Source organism: Bos taurus, chromosome 11 (assembly GCF_002263795.3).
Source record: "Bos taurus isolate L1 Dominette 01449 registration number 42190680 breed Hereford chromosome 11, ARS-UCD2.0, whole genome shotgun sequence".
Taxonomy (NCBI): domain Eukaryota; kingdom Metazoa; phylum Chordata; class Mammalia; order Artiodactyla; family Bovidae; genus Bos; species Bos taurus.
The window spans coordinates 73,980,147-74,000,782 of NC_037338.1; the positions used below are offsets into that span (position 1 = coordinate 73,980,147).

At 53.8% G+C, this 20,636-nt stretch overlaps 1 protein-coding gene and 1 non-coding gene across 13 annotated transcripts in view; both read left to right on the top strand.

Annotated features, from left to right (window-relative positions):
- The window catches only part of DNMT3A (DNA methyltransferase 3 alpha), a 103,377-nt gene that overhangs the window by 8,630 nt on the left and 74,111 nt on the right, over positions 1 to 20,636 (top strand). For 11 of the 12 annotated variants that reach the window (XR_009496275.1, XM_059891032.1, NM_001206502.2 and 8 more), the window contains exon 2: positions 17,848 to 18,102. Coding sequence is in view for 8 of the 12 variants with exons in the window: in XM_059891032.1 (XP_059747015.1) it covers positions 18,040 to 18,102 (63 nt within the window). In the remaining 4 variants the exon portion in view is untranslated. Of the gene's footprint in view, positions 1 to 2,207; positions 2,337 to 17,847; positions 18,103 to 20,636 lie in introns of all 12 variants that reach the window. The other variant, XM_059891034.1, reaches the window with a different exon arrangement.
- Positions 5,043 to 5,122, top strand: MIR1301 (microRNA mir-1301). The gene has a single exon (NR_030823.1). It is a non-coding gene; the product is annotated as a microRNA mir-1301 (primary transcript).

Genomic DNA, 20,636 nt, shown 5'->3' on the forward strand with positions numbered 1-20,636 from the left:
TGCCAACTTGGAGCATGCTTTGCCCCCTGAGACTGGAGAAAGGGTATGTGGACTTCTCCAGCCCCGCCCCACCCCATCTCTGGAGTGAGGCTGGAAGATAAATAAAAGGACCATTAGCATCAGCATGGAAGCAAACCGGTCCCTCTGTGGACCGCCCCTTGTCCCAGGTTGCCAGGAGACAGATGTGCAGGGCACAGAAGTGACCAGAGGGTGGGCAGACCTTGATTTGCATCTCACCCTGCTACTCCTATGGTAACTGAGAGACCTAGAGGTCTCTGAGCTGGGTGCTTCATCTGTGAATCAGGGATAAGAGGAGCATCTGCCTCTTACTGGTATTGCTCGAATCTAATGAAATATTGATGATGACATCAACACTGCGCCTGGCGCATAGTAGGTACTCAGGTGGTGTGCATTCCTTTTCTGTTAGTTGGGTCATGACAGGGGTACATCTGGGGACTGGGCGAGATGACCCCTTCGAAGGCCCCCTTGTCTTCCAAGACCCCACACGTGTTGTCTGTCATCTTCATCACCCCTGCGGGGTTGCAGGGCCTCTGTCTCCTCCTCTGTAAAGCCCAGATTTAGCTGGTTGATCTCCAGCCCTGGGCATCTCATCTCTGGGCCTTTAATTTTGATGTACTTTGGTCAGTTTCTTGAGACTCTGTGCCCACCAGGAACCAAGCAGGTTCCTCAAGCCCTGGGCCCTCTCCCTTCCTGCCCTCTGCTCTCTTTGGGTCCAGAGCAGGGACTGGCCTCTGCTCTGGTTGCTGGGCCCGCTGGCAGGGCCAGCTCTGCCCCCTGGCCCACAGGCATGGGAGGGTCTAGACCTCAGCCGGGCCTGGCAGCTGGCGCACAGCACTGCTTCCTAATGGTTTTATTAGCAGCAACAATGTGGTGCTTGTTGCCATCCTTCCCAGGCCTGTGGTTCCCAGCCCAACTAGCGGTGGCCTGAGGGCCTGCCTGGTACTGGCAGCTCAGCTGGGAAGCCCAGTGGGGCAGGGCAGTTGCCTCTGCGTTTTCTTTGGTCAACACCCTCTGTGTAGCCTGGACTCTGAGATGGCATGGTGAGAGACTGGGGCCCCGACTCGACAGGCCTGGCAGCTCTTAAGTTTTCTCTCCAGAGGCTCCTTGTTTCAGATCCACAAATAACGTTTATTTATTAATTTACTAAAGACCTACTATGTGTCAGGCACTGGCTACAAAAATATAAAGAGGACTAAGCCGGTCCTCAGGGTGTCTGCAGTGGAGGCGAGAGTCTGGCAAGGTGACCATTACGTCATAGGTGGGTGGAGAGAGCTCTGCGGCATGTGCCCAGGGCATTCCATGAGCTCAGAGAAGGGACATCTCAGGCAAGTGGGGAGGGAAGATCCGAGAAAGGTTTCTTAAGGAGATGAGGCTGGAGCTCAGTCTTGAAGAGTGGGCAGCAGTTAGCCGAGTGGTTCAGGGCATTTTCTCCCCTGGTGCGGCAAGAGTGAAGGGTGATGGGAACCATGGGATGTGAGGCTGGGAGGGCTGAACAGAGCTGGACAGAAGGCTGGGATGTTACCCATCAATAAGCATTGGGCTTGGAGTACCATGCCCGTGTTTGTGTATCAGAAAGATGGTCCAGGGGCATCAGGGAGGAGAAATTGGGCAGCTGAGGCTGGGGACAGATTGCCCAGGCAGAAGGCTGGTGCAGGAGTCCAGGGGAGCAGCAGCGCAGGCGCAGAGGAGGAGGAGGGCTGTTCTGTGAGGCATTTAGGTGGGAGTGGCTGGATGATGGAGAGGGTGAGGGAGCTGGCTCAGCCAGCCTGGTGGGCGGGGCGGGGGTGCCATCCATTGAGAGGGTGCAGGTGGAGGGAGTCTAGGAGAGATCTAGGAGTGCTTCCCATGGGAGGCGGGGCTGGAGTTGGGACTTGAGGGCGGTGCTTAGGATTTTTACGCTGCTGGAGCCTGGGCTGAGCCAGGAAGGTGAGAGAGGCCTGGGTGTGGGGGGGCCCAGGGAGGTGCAGTGTCCAGCGGATGGATTAGAAAGGCAGGTGCGTTTTTCTCCGTAACTGGTAGCCATCCTTCTAGATTTTTGAGGATGGAAGAGACTTAACCAGGAGTTTGTACCACATGCACTGGGGATCCTGACGTTGGGGCCCTTGATCAGGGACTTTTGCTTCTCAGGAGCTCCCCCAAACGATGAGCCGCAAGGCCTAGACCCTGTTCTTCAACTCCCACTGCAGGACCTGGAGGGAGTTGTCATCACCCCCTGGAGTTGCAAAGTTGACATCCACCCTCCATTCAGAGGCAGGTCTGCCAAGGTAGGAGCGCAGAAGATGGTGTCTGCAGTGCTTCTAGTGTTTGCAGTGTCGGTAAGCAAACAGAAAAGAAACAAAAACTGTTTCTCTAAAATAGGAATACGAGTCTTTTGTGTATCCTAGGAAGAAGCTGTTTCTAAAGAGTGTGTAGAAAACGGCATGAGCCAGGTCAGCATCCCTGAACCTGGGCAGAGGCGAGAGGCGGCATGGCGTTGCGCCAGGGCCACCAGGGTTGGTGCTGGACAGGCAGGGGTTTCACCTCAGCCTTGCCACCTCCTAGCCGCGTGCCCCTCAGGTAGATCACTTAACTTCCCTTAGCCTCAGTTTTGCCGTCTGCAAAGTGGAAACCACCTTCCAGGCTTGTGGTGTTTGTTTCAAAAGCCCTGCTTCTTGCACTCAACTTGCATGCTTTGTTTCATGTATCTTTTAAAAGAATGCTCCTACAGTTGGCCTCACAGGTGCATAAGGATTGCAGTTCAGCCGTGCCTGGCCCCTGTCTGGCGCTCAGGAGGCACAACCCCTCGTCGCCTGTCTCACAGGCTGAGCCTCCTCTTGCTGTTCACCTCCCAAGAGGCCCAACCCCCAGTGGGTTTTGAGTTCCAGGTTCCTGGGAAGTTCCACTTAATCATGTTCCATTGACTCCCTTGTTCTGCAAACCTGGGTCACCCCAGTATATCTGAAGAGCGTCTCTTGAGCTCAGTGGGAATTAGTGGAGGGGAGGTGGAGGTCTGTGCAGAGTGGCTCCTGGCTGTGTGGAGAATAGAAGGCGAGGGTGGGAGAGGCTCTCATCCACTTGGGTCCTGGGTGGACTGTAGGGTGGGACCTTGCCCAGGACCTGGCTTCCTGTGCCTGGAAAAGGGCTGCAGGGCCTTGGGAGATGAGTTCGGGGTGACCTTGGCCTGGACAGTGAGGCCAGCTTCCCAGGAAGCAGGCACACGTGGTGGCCATTGGGCACACGTGGTGGCCTGTAACATGCAGCCACGCCCACGGGGAGAGTTTTGAAGCATCTGTGCCTTGCAGAGGAGGCTCTGGCGGGGGTGGGGGAAGGTGAGTTCTCAGCGGGGGCTCCTGTGGTGGTGATGTTGGCAAGAAGGCCAATCAGGCTGTCTCTGGCTGGGGATGGGGTGGGTGGGGACCACTGTCAATTCGAGGGTGGAAACCAGTGTTTCTCTGGTTAGTACAGACCTGCTCTTGCTTCCTTGTCACAGGGGGAGCGGGGCTTGTGTGGACCGAGGGTGTGGTGGTGTCATCACATGAAACGTACAGCATAATTAATCTAGCATACCCTTAATGGTATGCATAATTGTGCTGCCTGGTAATTAGGTGTAAATGGTAAGCAGTTCACATAAATGTTTTTGTAATTGGTATTAATTTTGCAGAGGCAAACTAAGTTTATGTGGTTTCCGTCTTCTTGCTCTGTTAGTTTTCTAGCACAGGCAATTCCTAGCTCTTGGAGGAATTCTATTGCAAATGTTTGTTTATAGGGCCGTGTTTTGTATTTTCTCTCAGAACAATGTTATGAATGGTTATGAGGTTCCCAAGCTGGTTTCCAAATGCCTCTTTGGCCCGCACTTTAGGTGAAATGTGTGCTGCATGTGTGGGGAGGCCTCGCTGGGAATCCTCCTGCTCCAGGTTCCCGGAGCCTGTGTGTGTGTGTGTGTGTGTGTGTGTGTGTGTGTGTGTGTTGTGTGCGCGCGCTCACGAGCGCGCATACGTGTCTTTCTGCATGTGTCTGTGTGTGAGTGTGTGTCTCAGTGTGTGCCTGTGACGCCTCAGGTGATGGTGGCAGGTTAAGGGTGCTGGTAAAAATGTTATTTATTCTGGTTGCAAAGGCCTTTGCACTGGGGGATTAGGGGAAGCCTTGCAGCATGAGACAGGAGAGAGGACTCTGGGTCAGGCCACAGCAGCTGTGCAGGAGCCATTCTTGGGTGTGGTGTAAAGTAGGAGTCTAGGTTTCCTAAGGACACTTCACTGGCCTTACTCCCTAATTAATAACATTTTTTTTTAATGAATGTTTATTAAGTGCCTACCATGCTCCAGGTATCATGTTGAACATTCGATTCAGATTCTCTCGTATCTTAAAACAGACTTAGGAGGCAGGGACTCTTATTCACCCAACTCTGCAGGTTAGTAAAGTGAGGCCCGTGTCTGCGCGGCAGAGGTTTGAGGTGGGTTCTGGCTGAGCCCTCTTAGGGCTGAGCTGCACCAGGGGTGGCTGTGCCACCCGGAATCCTGGGCTCTTCGTCCTCCCCCTGGCTCCCCACCCCGGCCCCTCTACAATTGGTTTGGTTTGGGTTGGGGCAGAAGGTAGGAGAAAGGAAACAAGGGAGCAGTGGGTGGTTCTGACAGCCGCAGACTCTCTTTCCCCCCTGCCCTGGGTGGGAAGGGGCCGTGCCCCAGCAGAGGCTCCCAGACCCTGAAGGCCCTCTGGGGGACCTCCTGGTTGGGGCCTGGAAGGAGTGTGACAAAGTGCAGGCGGGCAGGCATCCATCACATGGGTGGTGTGGGGAGAGAGTGGTCACAGGCAAGCTGGGGACCAGCCTCCAAGGGCCTGAGTACAGGGAGGCCAGCTCTCCCTACTTCCCATGGTTCACAGACACACTGACCCAGTTGCCTCCCGACCCCAGGTGCCCTGGACATCTGGGGCCTGTGGGGCCCATAAACCCCACAGCAGGCGTATGCCCTGGCCTAGGACAGGTAGAGCAGGGGCCTTCTCGGCACAGTGCCTTGGGGAGCTCTGCCAAGCGACCCCTAGAGTGGGGGTTGTGGGGGGTCACTCTAGGCCCCGCAGCACTGTGCTGGATGTTGCAGCTGCCTAGGAGTGATTTCACACAGTCCTCTCGGCCTCAAGGGTCGCCCAGACCCGGGAGGATGGGAGGGGTGGGTGGCGGAAGCGCAAGGTGCAGGGCAGGACTCTGACCTCTTGTGCTTAGGAAAACACGCACATCCGTCTGCATGTGAGACACTAAATGACCACACAACAAACTGATTAAAGACCCCTGGGTGGATGGTTGAGGAGACGCGATAGTGGGTGGGGGTGCTGAGGGATGGAGGAAAAGGGGCCTGAGGGGGCTCTCTGGGAGGAGCCCGCCCCACCGCTCCCCTTGGAGGAGAGAACTATGTGAGTGTTGACACAAGTGTGTGGGAGCAGCGGATGTGAACCCGGGGCCTGGAATGATGGAGTCCACTAGGCAAGGTGGGGGTCAGGTCAGAGTGATAGGCTGAGGTCAGACTTGGTGAGCCAGCAGTGTGGACCAGACCCGAGTTTAGATTTTACGGTATATGAAAATCACTGGCATCAGAGAGTTTTTTAAAAATAACAGCTTTGTCAGGATATAATTCACAAATCATGTAGTTCACCTGTTTAAAGTGTGCAATTTGATGGTTTTTAGTACATTCACAGAGTTGGGCAACCATCACCACAATCAATTTCAGAACATTTTCATCAGGCATCATAGGTTTTGATTGAGGAAGCCATGTGTGGAGAATCTTTGCTGAGAGGCTGTGGTGGGAAGGAGAGACATCGCAGGTGGCGTTCCAAGATAACTGTCAAGGTCTAGACCTGTGGTTCCTAGGGGCCGGGAGGGCAGGGATGGGAATAGGCGCCTGAGGGTCAGGCACCTGAGGGTCAGGCGCCTGGTGCAGTGCGGGGATGGAAGGAGGAGGCAGGACCTCAGTTCTCCCTGGGGCGGGTTTTGGGTTTTGACAGCTGAGGGTAAGGTGCTGCCACTTCCACACAGAGAGCAGAGCCAGAGGAAACATGAAGCCTCTGGTTCTAGAAGAGTAGGATCTTAGGTAACTGCAAGTCATCTGGGTGGGGGTGTCCAGAGAATAAAGATGGAGTCCTTGCAGTAGGTCTGCGCTCACTGAAGGCCAGGGATCTCAGCAGAGGAGAATTTCAAGCACAGCTGGAGCTGAGTGTGACCTGAGGGGGTGCCCACTGTGCAGTAGTGGGAGCAAGACCCCAGCCAGCTCAGGAGACAGAGTGGAGGGGCCTGAGGGCCAAGAGCATAGAGCCAAGTTGGGAGAGAGAGCCAGAGAATCCCCTTGCTTATGAACTTGCAGAAGCAGAGGTATCCTGTTCACCCAGGGCCCAGCCTGGCAATGACACTCAATAAATGATTGCTGAGTGAGTGCTTGAAGCCGAGAATGACTAGCTGGCAAGGAGGCTGAATTGAGCTCAAAGATGCCAAGGACGGAAAAAAGGCCCTTTGAGGCCGTGGGTGACTATATCTGTCAGGGTCAATTCAGGAGACAGAAACCACATAGTGATTTGAACAGGAAAGTTTTAATATAAAAACTTATTAACCATAACGGGATTGGAATATCAAAAGATTGACCAATAAGAAGTAAAGAGAACTGCAAAGGATACAGAAGTAGCATTTATGAGAACAGCCACTACACCTAAGGTGGCCACAGAGTGCCCAAGGTAGAGGCCTCCAGGGTTGAGAGCCTGACCGTGATGGAAAGGGCATGGCCCTGGCTCCCCAGATGACAGAAAAGTCACTGTGGTGCCATGTTGGCACTATTCGCTAGAAATTTGTGCTGCCTGTACCACCACCCCCACCCCCGCCCACTTCCCCACCCCACCCCCACCCCCCATTCCCAGAACTCAATGGAAATCCATCCTTTTGGGTCCCAAGGAAAGTTGTTCATGAGGAATTATCTTGCTGGAGGTACAGTGCTGCTAAACTACCCCAGAGGAGAACTGAGTGAAGCTGCTGGCTGTTCTTGACTGTGAAACACTGCTACAGCCAAAGTGCTGGAGCAGTGCCTTGGCTGCTGGAGCCGGGCACCGGAGAAGCTGTGATGGGACAGGACTGGGCACTAGGGAAGGCCCGGGGCAATAGTATCTGGCTGCTGGAGAAGTTGTATACAGTGCAGGAGTCCTCCACGAGAGCACTCTGGCTCTGGGAGAGAAAGCACCTCCTCCTCCAGTGTTTCTGCAGTGCCCTCTGCTGTTGGGGTTTGATGTCAGGCCAGCTAGCAGAGGGGACTTATTTAAAGGGCCTTGCTGCATCTTCACAGAGCAGGCAATGAAGGGTGAATCAAGTCGCTGGCACAGTCTGCTGCTTCAGCTGCACAGCTTCCAGTGGCTTCCTTTTTACACCCATGTGACTCCCCTACAACAACAGAATAGTTGTATCTCTACTTATCAAAGCAGCTCTCCTGCTTCCTGTTCTCACCCTGTCTTCCAAACAGGGAGTCCCAGCACTAATTGTCTCAATCACTGTCCGCATGAATAATGCCTCATATTCAATCACAGTCTCCCTGAATATTCTGTTACCTAAAGACTAGACTGTAATTCGCAACTGAATTAACTAAATAAACTAAATTAACTTCCAACAACTTGTTTATAAAATAATGAAAAGATGGCTGGAAAAAAAAGAAAAATAGTTACCATGTACAAACAAACACACGTCTCTATCAAGTAAATAGAAAATATGCAAAACTGCCAGAGTTCTCATTTTTGTATTTGTTCACAAGACCACGTTTGCTATCCAGCTTCCTTCTCCCGTTTCTCATCTTCAAGTTCTCTGCACTCTGCTGGGACTTCAGCAGGGCCAGCTTTTACCTGGTGGAGTGACCCAAAACCCTTGATTCTTGAAGGAATCTGAATCCTTGGTCCTCAGTCTTCCTTGGCCCCCCACCCCCCTGCCCTTTTTTTTGGTTGGTTTTTGGTTCCTACAGTTTTTCATTAACCCTTACTTTTGGTTATGGAAGTTCTAAGAGGTACCTGAGAGAATCCGCTAGTTCCAGAGATTATCTTCCTGGCTTCTATTGTGTCCAGCAACCCAATTTCTCCTTGGTAACTGGGATTAGTCACTCCAGCCCATGAAATAACTCCTTTTTGTCTGTTGATTCAGCAATATAAGGGGCTCCCCCAAAAGTCAATGACTTGTGTTCCAGTGCAATTATTGCAGTATCCTCTTGGGGGGCAACGCTCAGAGCCCCTGGACCCTTTCAGAGATATGGGGGTGAAGTGGGGGCCAGATGCAGGGATCATGGGGAGAGTAAGTGAAGAGCCTCTGGAGCTGGCAGTTGTGAACTCTTCTATAGAGAAGGCTGGAAAAGCGGAAATCACACAGGTGTGGACTGTGGGGCACTTCGGGGTGGGGAGGGGTGGGGACAGAATCAGATCCAGGCTTGTGGCTTTCCAGACAGCAGGCCCCACCAGGGCCTCATGGGAGCTTTCAGCCTGGACCCTGTGGCCTGCCTCCCAGACGTGGGACGCCCATCGACTCCCATGTGGCCCATCGCTGCACACACATCCCCAACCCCCTAAGACAGGACTCCTCCTGAGTCACTGTGTTCGGAAATGCGTGCTCCTGTATGGAACTCTGTATCGGCTCATTTTGGCTCCTAAGAACAACTTCAGCTCCTTACCAGTGTCTATTTTGAGTAAAAACCATTTTCCCCCCCTCTGCTTTTGGGGCTGTGTCATGGTAACCATAAAGTATGAGCAGAGGACTCTGATTCAACTCATCTCTGCCCATGTGGCCACCATAATGGCAGCACTGGGTGTGATTATAAACGCTCATGCTGGTGGTGCCCCAGCCTCGAGGGTGGTGTGACAGCCACAGGTCATCTTGCTGTGACTCCAGAGCTGGCAGATGGGCTTTGAAGTGGGGGACAGCATGGCAGGATTTTTGGCCTGTTGCCAGTGGCTTTTGGTGTTCTATGGGCAGCTGGTGGTTTGGGTGGGAATGACGTTTCTGGAAGTCAGAATGATGGTATGATGACAATCCTCTCCCTCGTGTTGAGAGAGAATAAGCAATCAGAAAGTGGCACTGGGGCCTCCCCCGCCCCCTTATCCAGCCCCAGTCTTGTGACCAAGAGAGGCTGTGGCGGGGAGGGGGAAGACGTGGCAGATAAACATCTCCCTCTGGGAGGCCATGCCGCCTCCCTTTAGCTTTCTGCTGCCCCCAGCCTACCAAGTTTATCACCACCCTGGCGGATGATTGGGTGGTGTGGGGCACACGATACTCTCCTGTCTTCTGTCACCCACAGGACGCGTTTGCACCTCCTCCTGAGCTCAAGTGGGAAATTCAGCCTTGAGCCTGTTATCAGCAGGCTCAAGGGGCATAGACAGCTCAGCTGGGGGCCGTGCTACTCACGTTCATTGCCATGTTTGCAAGGACTCCTGAGTTAGATGAACCTGAATTCAGAATCCTGCCCAGGGACTTTCCCCCTGAAGTACTCTGGACAGGTAATTAACCTCTCCAGGCCTCAGCTTATCCTTCTGTGAAATGGGAATAGTAGTAGAAACAACTTCATAGACTTTATAGGATGGTTCTGAGGATGAGATGGAGGCAGTGCATGTCCCTTAGCACAATGCCCGACACAGTAGGTGCTCAGCAAATAGAGGGATGACTACATGAGCGAATGGCTCCCGCACTGGGCAGGGCACTGAGTGCCACGATTAGAAGGTTGCATTGCCTGTTACCACCCCTCCCCCTGCCCTCACTGCCGACCAACCTCACCAGGAAAGAGAGACGACCTGGAAACTTTGTTTTCTAATGAGTTCCTGCCCAAAGTTAATATGTGGCTCAGTGGTAAAGAATCCACCTGCCAATGCAGGAGACCAGGGTTCGATCCCTGGGTTGGGAAGATCCCCTGGAGAAGGGAAAGGCTACCCACTCCAGTATTCTGACCTGGACTGTATAGCCTGTGGGGTTGCAAAGAGTCAGACACGACTGAGCGACTTTCACTTTCACTAAGTTAAAACATGGCTCAGTGGTAAAGAATCCACCTGCCAAGGCAGGACTCCAGGGTTCAATCCCTGGGTCAGGAAGATCCCCTGGAAGAGGAAATGGCAACCCACTCCAGTATTCTTGCCTGGAAAATCCCTGGACAGAGGAGCCTGGTGGGCTACCTGCAGTCCGTGCATGGGGTTGCAAAAGAGTCAGACCTGACTGAGTTACTAAGCAACAAAAGTTAACAGTGCAGTTAAAAGCTTACAGTGGTCACTTGCTAATTGTAAGAGATCCTGATGGAGTGAAAAACCGGGAGCCCCAGTGGGTGACAAGCCTGGATCTGTATTGATAGCTGGCTCCCCCTACCACCCACGTGCTGTGTGACCTCGGGCAGCTTTGCTAACCTCTCCTACCTCATTCTTCTCATCTAGGAAATGGGGATAAAAATAGTCTGCACTTCAGAGGGTTGGAGTGAGGTATAAAGATGAACAGGATGTTGAAACTGTAAAGCTGTTTCCACAGGGCCTGGCGCGTTGTTAAGAATCCTAATCAGTGTGAGCTCCTGTCTAAGTGAAGTACACTCACAGGCACTCCAGGGATGTCAACAAAGGATAGAGAAAGCTGTGGGTTTGGTTAGTCAGGGACCAATAATTGTTAAAATTTATTGAGTATTTTCTTTGTATCAGGCACTCTAGTTAGCATTTTTTTTTAAGTAATAATTTTAATGTTATTTCGTCCATTCTCTTTCGGTTTTTTTTTTTTTTTGGCCATACCATCCAGCTTGCTGGATCTTAGTTCCCCCACTAGGGAATGGAACCTGGGCCCCCTGTAGTGGCAATACAGAGTCCTAACCACTGGATATCAGGGAATTCCCTGTTAACCATTTTTAATGCATCTCATTTTAAATCTCACAAGAGGCCTGTGAAGTGGCAAGTGTCATTTCCCCCATTTTACAGCTGAGAAAACTGAGGCACAGGTATGCCTCAAGTTGCAAAGTTGTTGCTAGTTAAGCCAGAATTTGAACCCACGCAGTCAGGCCTTCCAGGTAAGACTTAAGGAGGTTGAGATTAGCGTATGAGTCAGCGTATGGCCGTCAGCCACAAGGCACAGACTCACTCACACCAAAGCAGGGAAAGTCTCACATTACTTGGGGGAGGTTCAGAGATGACCAGCCTTCAGGTACAGCTGGATCCAGGGGCCCTCAGACAGTGACTTCAGTTTCCAGCCCTCTATCTCCATCCCTCAGGCAGGCTTTCCCCAACACAGCCAGCAGCCCCTGACTCACATCCTATCATTGTTAGTATCTTTCCACTGCACCAAAACGCTCCTGGGGGGCCTCTGGTTGGCCCCGCCTGGTCACATGCTCACTCTGTGACTAGGGTAGGGGGTGGGGTCAGTGCAAACACCACAAAACCCCCTGGGAAGGGGAGGAAAGAACCAGATAAGTCCACTACAAGAAGAGAAGGCTACCAGCTTGAGGGGTGAAGAAGGAACCTGGTGCCAAGATGGTTAGATATTTGTCCACAATTCAAATACAGGATTCGAGGTGGAGCAGGATGGTCTATCCTTATGGTGATCACGTTAGGATCATTTTTGATGGAGAATTTGGGTTTGTGGGCTGTTATGGTTTTGTTTCTGGAAGAGGATAATTCTGTGCTGGCCCTTGTTGAGGTGAGACTTGGGTGACGGTCTAGTTGGTGCTGGTTGGAGAAGGCGTGGAGGCGAGGCCTTCGGGTGAATGGCCCGGGGGTGCTGATGGCGTTGGGGTTGGTGAAGAGGGTAGGGATGGCACTGGGGACAGTGTGGTGGCGGAGGTGGGAGCTGAACAGCAGGATGGTGTGGGCAGGAGACGGTTGAGTTGTGGGTCTTGGGTCTGAGATGGACTGATGAGCAAGCGGCATCATGGTTAGGAATGTGGGCAGCCATGGCACATGGAGATGCAGTTTGGGAGGAATGTAAGGGAGGTGAACTGTGCCACGCATGGGCAGGACTTGGTGGAAATGATGTGCTGGGAGAATTAAACATTTCGTGAGGGGCGTGGTTGGGGGGGCGAGGAGGGAGGTACCACTTTTAGAGCTGATGATGGAACTCTGTGTGGGTGTGAGGAGCTGATGATGGTTATTCCGTGGGACGTGATGGTTTCATAGAGTAATAGAGGTGGAAGGACTTAGCTGCACTCTTATGGAGGAGGATGGAGGCCAAGCCCACCCGATGGCTGCAGCTGGGATGTAAGTCCTCGTTCCCAAACCCATTCTCTCTTTTCAAAAATTACTCTGTATTTTCTTCACAGTGGTACATGCGTATAATTTAAGAAGTCAGACAGGACTAACATCTCTTCACAAAAATGCACTTGTTCCTCGCCTACTTCCACCTTCTTCTTCTCAGAGGCAACCACTTTTAGCTGTTTCTTCTAGCAATTTTACAGCTCGTGGATCTGAGTAATGTGCGTATTTTTGACTCTTCCGTTGTAGACATTTTCCATTGATTTCCTATGTAGTAAATAAGAACTTAACTCTCTTATATGGCCAGCCATGGCTTTCTACTGTGCCATCCTCCTAAACAGCTCTCATGGTAGGCATACTATTAATAGTACCTTACCAGTGTTCTTTCAAAAATGTCTTATGCTTAAAATAATATATGTATGTGTGTAGCTGGCAGGTAATGGCCCCACAGAAATTCAGGAGATTAGGACGTGGCCGCATCCACATCTGAACCTCGTGTACATGCGTCACCTTGTGTGGCAAAGAGCCTTTGCAGAAGTGATTAAGCGAAGGATCTTGAGTTGGGGAGATTCATCCTGGATCACCTGCACGGGCCCAGTGTCACCATCGGGTCTTTGAACATGAGAGGCAGAGGCAGGCGGGTCAGAGTCGTGCGATGGGAGAAAGACCGGCCATCACTGACTTTGAGGATGGAAAGGGGCCAGGAGCCAAGGAATGTGAGCTGCCTCCCAAAGCTGAAAAAGTCAAGAAAATGGATTCTCCCCAGGGCCTCCAGGAAAGAATACTGCCTGCCAACACCTTGATTTCAGCCCAGTGACAAGAACCATTTTGGACTTTGTTTAAACTTCTGACTTCCAGAACAAATTTGTTTTTTTTTAAGCCATTGACTTTCTGGTAATTTGTAACAGGAGCAATAGGAAATTAATACACCATGTAATATGTATACATCCACATGCATACATGCAAACATGCATTCATTTGTATGTTTTATGTATATATATACACATACACACACACACACACACACGTTAAATCAACTAATACAACTATTCACAGCTGAGCTTTATACTGTACTACCATAGTTTCCTTTTTTCCTCCTGAAGTGACTAATTACCTTGCTTCTTTATGTGCCTTATTTTCTTTATACCTTTAGCCCATACCTGCCGCACCTGCTAATAGCTATCTGTATGGCTTTCCACAAGGGCAGTCACAGCAAGTATTATGTTTCAGTTCCATTTTTTGAGTTATCTGCTCTAGAGCATACGGTACAGCGTAGCTGCTATTCAGTGACTTCTTCCTGTGGTCTTGGCATTCCCTTCACCTTCCTTCTGGTTAGAATTCCTGTCTTCTGGAGCTCATGTCTTCTTGCTCGGTTTACTCCCCTGTTTGGAGCACATTGCCCATGACAGATCTCCATTTTAATCCAAATCCATTCAGCTCCTGAATCCAGATCACAGAGTAAGAGCAGCCAGTCACACCTGTAGTTCTGTCGGGTTAAAAAGACGGCCCGGGGGTTGGGAGCACTGTGGTGACAGCACTCCAAGTTAGGAGGCTTCCGGTGGATATCTAGTGGTCCTTGGTTGTCCTTGCATGATTAATAACAGGGGACTGAAATGCAGATTAGAAGCTGGTTCACTTGCAGATCCACACTGGCTGATGTAAACAAGCCACTTGGAAACCATTTGGGTTCTGGTTGCCGGTATCTGTATTCTTAGACCTTTCTTCTAGCACCGATAAGATTCTGCTGAAAAGAAGGTAGGAATCTGGCTGCTGGTATTCTAGGAACCCAGTGAGCGACTAGCCTGAGGTATTCAACATCAGCATTGAAAATAAGCTTCATCTCCTTGGGTTTGTGATTTTGCATTTATTTGACAGCGCCAGGCCTGAGTTGCAGCACTTGGGAGGTTTGCTCTTTGTTGCTGCATGCAGGACCTTTAGTTGTAGCTTGTGAACTCTTAGCTTCAGCTTGTGGGATCTACTTCCCTGACCAGAGATAGAACCCAGGCCCCCTGCATTGGGAGTCTTAGCCACTGGACCACCAGGGAAGTCGCCGTCTCCTTGGTTTTGATTTATTATTCTTGCTCTCAGCTGTGCTGGACGACTCTGTGCAAAGACCCTCTGTTTGGTGCTCTCCAGAGAGAAAACCTTCAGACTTTATGGTGGAAGTGTATCTAGATTTTAGCTTCTTTCATTTGATCTTTTTCACACATACCTTCTCTTCGCCCCTGGTCCCACAGATGATCCGTTGTGCTGTCATCCCAAGTGTCTTTAAAGGACTCTGTCATAAATCACTTGTCATGTGCTGTCTGAAATTTGCCTGCCACAAGTCTGCTTTCCAGACCCCCACATTCTGTTGGTGGTGTTTCCTCTCTGTTCAGCCCAATCTTGTGAATTTGTGTCTTAAACAGTCTTTCTCCCACATTGGATTTAGAAGGTCACGCATTTGGACAGTTGGGTGTGTATATTCAGAATCCCAATCTTTCTCCATAACAGTTTTGTAACTGGAGCACTGATGACGGTGACCACGTCAGTTGTGATACCAAGATACTTTCCTGTAGGATTCCTCAAAACAATTGTTTAAAAGCTCTTGTAAACATTATTCATGGCCACTGTGGACTTTAGCAGTATAAAGGAGAAAATAAAAGCTGCCTATCATGGTAGTGGGCCTTCCCTGGTGGCTCAGTGATGAAGAATCTGCCTGCCAATGCAGGAGACGCCGGTTCGATCCCTGGATTGGGAGGATCCCCTGGAGAAGGAAATGGCAACCGACTCCAGGATTCTTGCCTGGGAAATCGCATGGACAGAGGAGCCTGTCAGGCCACAGTCCGTGGGGTCCCAAAAGAGTCAGACACCACTCAGTGATTAAGCAACAACAACGAATCTTGGTGGGAGGGTTCTTGGCAAGGGTCTCTGTTTGGTGGTGGTTTGGTGGTGCAGCCTTGGCACGGGTGAGGAGGATGCTTTGGAGCCAGGAGCAGCAGGGCTGTCGTGTCATGGTGGACACATGCTGCTGTGTTGGGACCGTGGGCTCAGGAGCAGGTGTCTCCCCTCAGCAGCGCTGCTTGGGAGAAGAAGGAAGCTTCTAAGGACCGGTGGGTAGCGCTGTGTCCAGGCCTGGACCTTGGCTGCCCCAGTGGGCCCCACAGCTCTGCAGCGCCTGGCCTGCCCGGCCCTGTGCTGGGTGATTTTCAATGATGCTGGCTGACTTGGAGGGACACTTACCGACAAGGCTGTTCCATTGAGTTACACAAAGGAGCCAAAAGGCTGACCCAGGTCAGCTGTGTTTGCTGTGTGGACAGAGTGTGCAGCTCAGGCGGGTGAGCAGGGGAGGGCGAGGGGGACGAGCATTTCCTTTCCGGGGTGTCCGCCCTCGGGGTCAACACCCTGTGATGTTCTGCTTTTCCCCTCCTGCTTCCTTCCTCTTGTCACCAGTGCTTTTTCTTACAGAAACCCCTGGACATTTCTAGCCCTCAGGGCAGCATTGAAACAAATTTCAGGGTTCTCTGTCCCTAATGTACTTGGTGCCCAGCTCTGCATGGAGTTCATGCTAGACCCTCGGGGCTCACGGAGACACCCAGACCCCCCCTCCCTCAGTCTGCTCCCACTCTTTGCCCTCGGGGCCTCTAGCAGCTTGGCAGGGCAGGGCTGGAAGACCTGGTTCTTGAAGATCAGCCCAATGCTTCCATTTTACAGATGAGGAAACTGAGGGCAAGAGGAGCCCGAGTCAGGATTAGAGCCACCTCTGCTGACTCTGGGATCAGTGTTCTCCCAACCAGACTCTGCCTCTCTCGGCTTCCACCTCCTTTTTGAAGCTTTTGATGTGATGGATGATTGGGGGATGTTTGTGCTAACAAACAAGGAGTGGGTTTGAGGGGGACTTGCTGGCTAATGATGGATGGAAGCCCTGTGGAGTCTGATGGGTTCCTGGGGTTGTCTCTGAGGGGTGGTATGAGCTGGGGGGATGGAGCTTTATAGAGATGCCCTGAGAGTTCTGGAGTTGGTGATCTGGGTTCAAGCCTCTGCTCTGACTCTGGAACACAGATAAGCCCTAGCCTTCTGCAACCTTAGATTCTACAGTAGACGGTAGTGATACTCCTATAGACGGTAGTAACCACTCATGGAGATGGTAATAATACTCGTGGCTGCCCAAAGAGGAAGGCCCATTCTGGGCTTCACACAGCATGGGACACACGGACCTGCTCTTGCTTCTGCACCCACTGTGCCACCAGCTAACGGCACACATATTCTTCAGCCCAGGTGTCTGTGGTCCACCTTGGGTCGGTGGGGGGGTGGGGGGCAGGGGGCGGGGGTGGGTGGGAGCACCTTCAGCCCATCCAGGCTCTAACTTACAGAGGCCCCTCCTGTCCTGGCCCTAAGGAGGCCCCTCCTAGCGCCAGCTTCCCCTCCATACCACCTGGCCCCCCAACGCCCATCCCTGGGGAGGGGCTGCACCCGTGGGAGACCCAAGCCTGGGCCTTCTCCGGTTCCTGGTTTTCCAGGGAGCCCTGGCTGGAGGGGGATGGGAGAAGAAGCCCTGGAGGGAGGGGGAGTGGGGGAAGCAGAACCGGGAACTGGAAGGGGAAGGGTGTGGGTGGGCCTCGATCCAGCCTGCCTCCCACTTTCCTCCTCCTGCCAGTCCCCTCCCCGTCCTGGCTGGCTGGCGCACTGGAGGCAGGGGCTTGGCCCAGGAGAACTCAGTGTCTCCTCCGAGTGAAGAGGGGGTGGTGAAGCCACAGCACCACCACCCCCAGCTGAGGCCTGTGGTGGGGGTGGGGCCCAGGCTTTGTTAGTTTGCTGGCTTGAGGCCCACACCTGAAGCAGGGAGACTGAAAAGCCCCTAAAATTCAGCCGTGTGCCTTCGCAGGGCCCCTTGGAGCCCACCAGTTTCTGAGGGCAGATGGGGCCAGTTCACGGGGTGGGGGGCAGAGCAGCCTGGCCTCTTCTCTTGGCGTGGCTGCGGCCACAGCCTCTCCCGCCCACAGGGCGTCCCCACGACAGCTCTGCAGACCTAGGCCTTCAGCCCGGCCGCAGCCCCCGAGTTCAACCTCAGCTTTCTCCGGGCCCAGGCGCCCGTCCCGAAGTGAGGTGACATTCATTTCACTACATCCTGTGACTGCCGCTCACTTCCTCCACGTGGTGGGAGCAGTGTGGGGGTGGGGGTGCGGGGAGGACAGATCAGAGGAAAATGTAGCCGGGCTGGGGACCTCTGGGATTTCCCAGGGGGTGGTTGGGGGTGGGAGGGAGGCTGCGGGAAGCTTTCAAAGGAAAGAACAGACGTGAATGAAGACACGGGAGGAGGCGGGAGGCAGCTGTGAGTCCCACTGTGCCATAGCCGTGCGGAGGCCCTGGGGAGACTGTCGTCCCGTCGCCACCTCAGAGGCAGGTGGCGGGCCCCCCAAGGAAAGCCAGGCAGGGCCCCGCTGCCAACTTGGCTGCCTCGATTTCCCCTGGTCCCTAGGGTGCCGGGTCCAGCCAGCACCTGTGAAGAAGAGTCAGGTTGGAGGGGCAGGCCTCACAGGCTGGGGGGTGGGGGGTGCCCTGAAGCTGAGGGGCTGGCTCCAGGAGGGACTAGGGGTCAGGTGGGAGGGCCTGGGTGGGGGGCGGTGCCTGCCCTGCTGACCCCTCTTCTCTTCTCTTCTTCCACAGGTGGAGTCACTGGAAGCCCAACCCCACCGGCAGCCTGAGGCCGCGGTTCCCCAGGGTTTCCGCTCCACACCTGGATCTATGTCTAAGTTGTAACTCTTGCTTACCAAGACCACGATAATTCCTTCCCCAAAGCCCAGCAGCCCCCCAGCCCCGTGCAGCCCCAGCCTGCCTCCCACCGCCCAGCTGCCCGCGATGCCCGCCAGCGGCCCCGGGGACACCAGCGGCTCCGCTCTGGAGCGGGAGGAGGAGCGCAAGGTGAGCAGCTGGCTGTGTGGGGATGCAGGGAAGTGCTGGGCACTGGACTGCATTGCTCTTCTCCATATGGGGCTGTAGGGAGGAAGGAGTCTCCTTTTTTTGTGATAAGCAAACTGAGGCGTGAAGAGGTTAAATACTGCAGGCCAGGCTCCAGGAGCTGGTCTCTAAGCCCCCACCCCCGCCCCTCCGTTGTGTTTGAGCCAAACTTCAGACCCCAGGTCTGTGCGATTGTTAGGGGTTGGCCTGGCAGGGGCCCCAAACCTGGCTTCCTTTCTGAATCAGCCTCTTAATTATCTGTGTGTCCTTATGTCTAAGTCATTTTACCTGGTTTAGCGGCCTCTGTTTGCCCAAGGGGTTAGTAGCTTTGGGGAGGCCAAAGACAAGTTCAAGGAGCTCTGTAGATGGGAGGCCTGGTGAGGACTCACCCTGCTACACAGACAGCTGGCTTACCGCGGGGCATGGGGTGCGGTGAGCTCAGTGTGGCACCAGCCACGGTGGAGACACTGGTTTCCCGCCCCCACCCCACCTTGGCTCTGAGCAAGTGTCACTTCTGGCCCTAGAGCCAGTGACATGCTTGTTTTTAGGGCCCCAAGATGGGTGACCTGTTCGCCCTTCTGCTGAACTCTAGGATGGGCCCAAGTCAGTTAGAGGAGATCCCTGCAGACTAGTGGGAGTCCCGGCTAGGTCCTGACTGGCTACCTGAGGACCTCACCAAGCCATGTCCACCTGTTGGCAGAGCCACTCAAATCCCCAGGGATGGCAGGCCCCACCTCCACCCTGGCAGGGAAGCTGTGCCAGCCACGGCCTTCCTGGGGCGTCCCAGCTGGCAGGCCCGGGCCGGTCCCCGCAGTGTCCTCTGCCTGCTCTCCTTTTCCTGAGCGGGAGTGAGGGGTGGTGGTGCTAGGTGGTAGCTGGGAGTAGCAGGGTGTGCTCACGGGGCACAGTTGGTCTTTCTGGAACCAGGGGGACACCTGACACCAGGCATGGGGCCCCTGAGCCCTCTGAGGAGCAGCAGCTCTGGGGACCGCAATCAGCCACAGTTCCGAGACCCGCTCCCTGCCTACTCTCCCCACCATGTGTGCTTGGCTCCTTCTGAGGCTTGCTCATTCTTAGAGCCAGTTTCTGTTTTCTGGGTAATTTCCACCCATTTGGTCCTTGAGGACAGCCCTTGAAACAAGTGGGGCAAGGACAGATGGCCCTGGTTTGTAGACGAGGAAGCTGGGCCTAGCTAATCAGTGGTGAGTCCAGATGAGAGCCTGGTCTCCTGCCCCACCTGTGTGGGTCCTGGTATGGACACACACACACATGCATGAAGCCCAGAAACTTGCCTTCCCAGCCCAGAATCCAGTAGAGTGCCTTAGGATGAGGGGCCATGTATGCCTCCAAGCTGGGGACAAAATGCATGCTGCGGCCAACCTGCTGGGGCTCCTAGGGGCTGCAGGTCAGTCCCTTTCTTTCTGATCCCATGGGCTTTCTGGGCTCCTCCTACCCAGGACTCAGACCATAGGAGACCCACACCCTGCTGTCAAAGAGCCAAGGCCACCTGCGGCCACCTGTGCTGTTGACCCACAGCTGTGGCCATGACTAATTCCCTTCCCTCCTTGGGCCTGGCTTTGCTTCTCCATTGACCCTGACCCCCTCCCCTGGCCTGGTGTCCTGGCTGGTGCTGACACTGCTTTGTGTCCACGTACCTGCAGTTGGTGGTCAGCTGCCCCCCACAGATGAAGGAGATGGGGCAGATGGGCCACATTCCTCTCATTACTGGCCAGGGCTTCCCCGGGCAGCAGAGCCCCCAGAGAGAGCAGCAGATGGGCTCGCTATCATGACAGTTCAGGACAGAGAAAAAGCACTGGCCAGAGAGTCCCAAGTCCCAGGCCCCAGGCCTGCGGATGTCATTTCCTGGAGATGTGACTTTCAGGCTCTCTGGGCTTGCATTTGCTCAGCTGTAAAATGGGGATAGTAACTCTTACTGTGCCTGTTTTATAGGGTGGTAGTGGAAGTCAGATGAGGTCACGGGCATGGAGTACCCTGCAAACAGCAAAGTCTGGTCCAATTACGAGGGATTATGATTGCTATTATTATCTACCCATAGTAACTGCTCTGGCTCAAGAGGCAACAAACACACACACAGGCCCAGCGCCTGGTGCTGATAGAAGGAGCTGATAGACAGGGGCTGGGGCATGGCGGGCGCTCCTCCCCGGTGTGCGTGCTGGCTCACCTGGCACATCTCCCTGGCACCTCCGGGCTGGCTCTCATGGCTCCAGGAGCCGCCCTGGGAGGGCGGGCAGAGATGCTGACAGACACTCACGGCAGCCCATGAAAGCCAGGCCTGGGGCAGGGGTGCCGCGTGGCTGCAGAGGGGAAGATGGGTTTGGGCCAGAGCCCAAGGAACCTGGCAGAGTTTCCAGGGGCGCCTGGCACAAAGGAGCTGTTTGGTGAGCCAGAGGGCAGGGGTGTGGCTGCCCACTGGCCCCTTCACCGCCTGGCCCCACGTGCCCTTCCCGCCTCCCCCTCCCTCCCCGGCCACGCCCCCC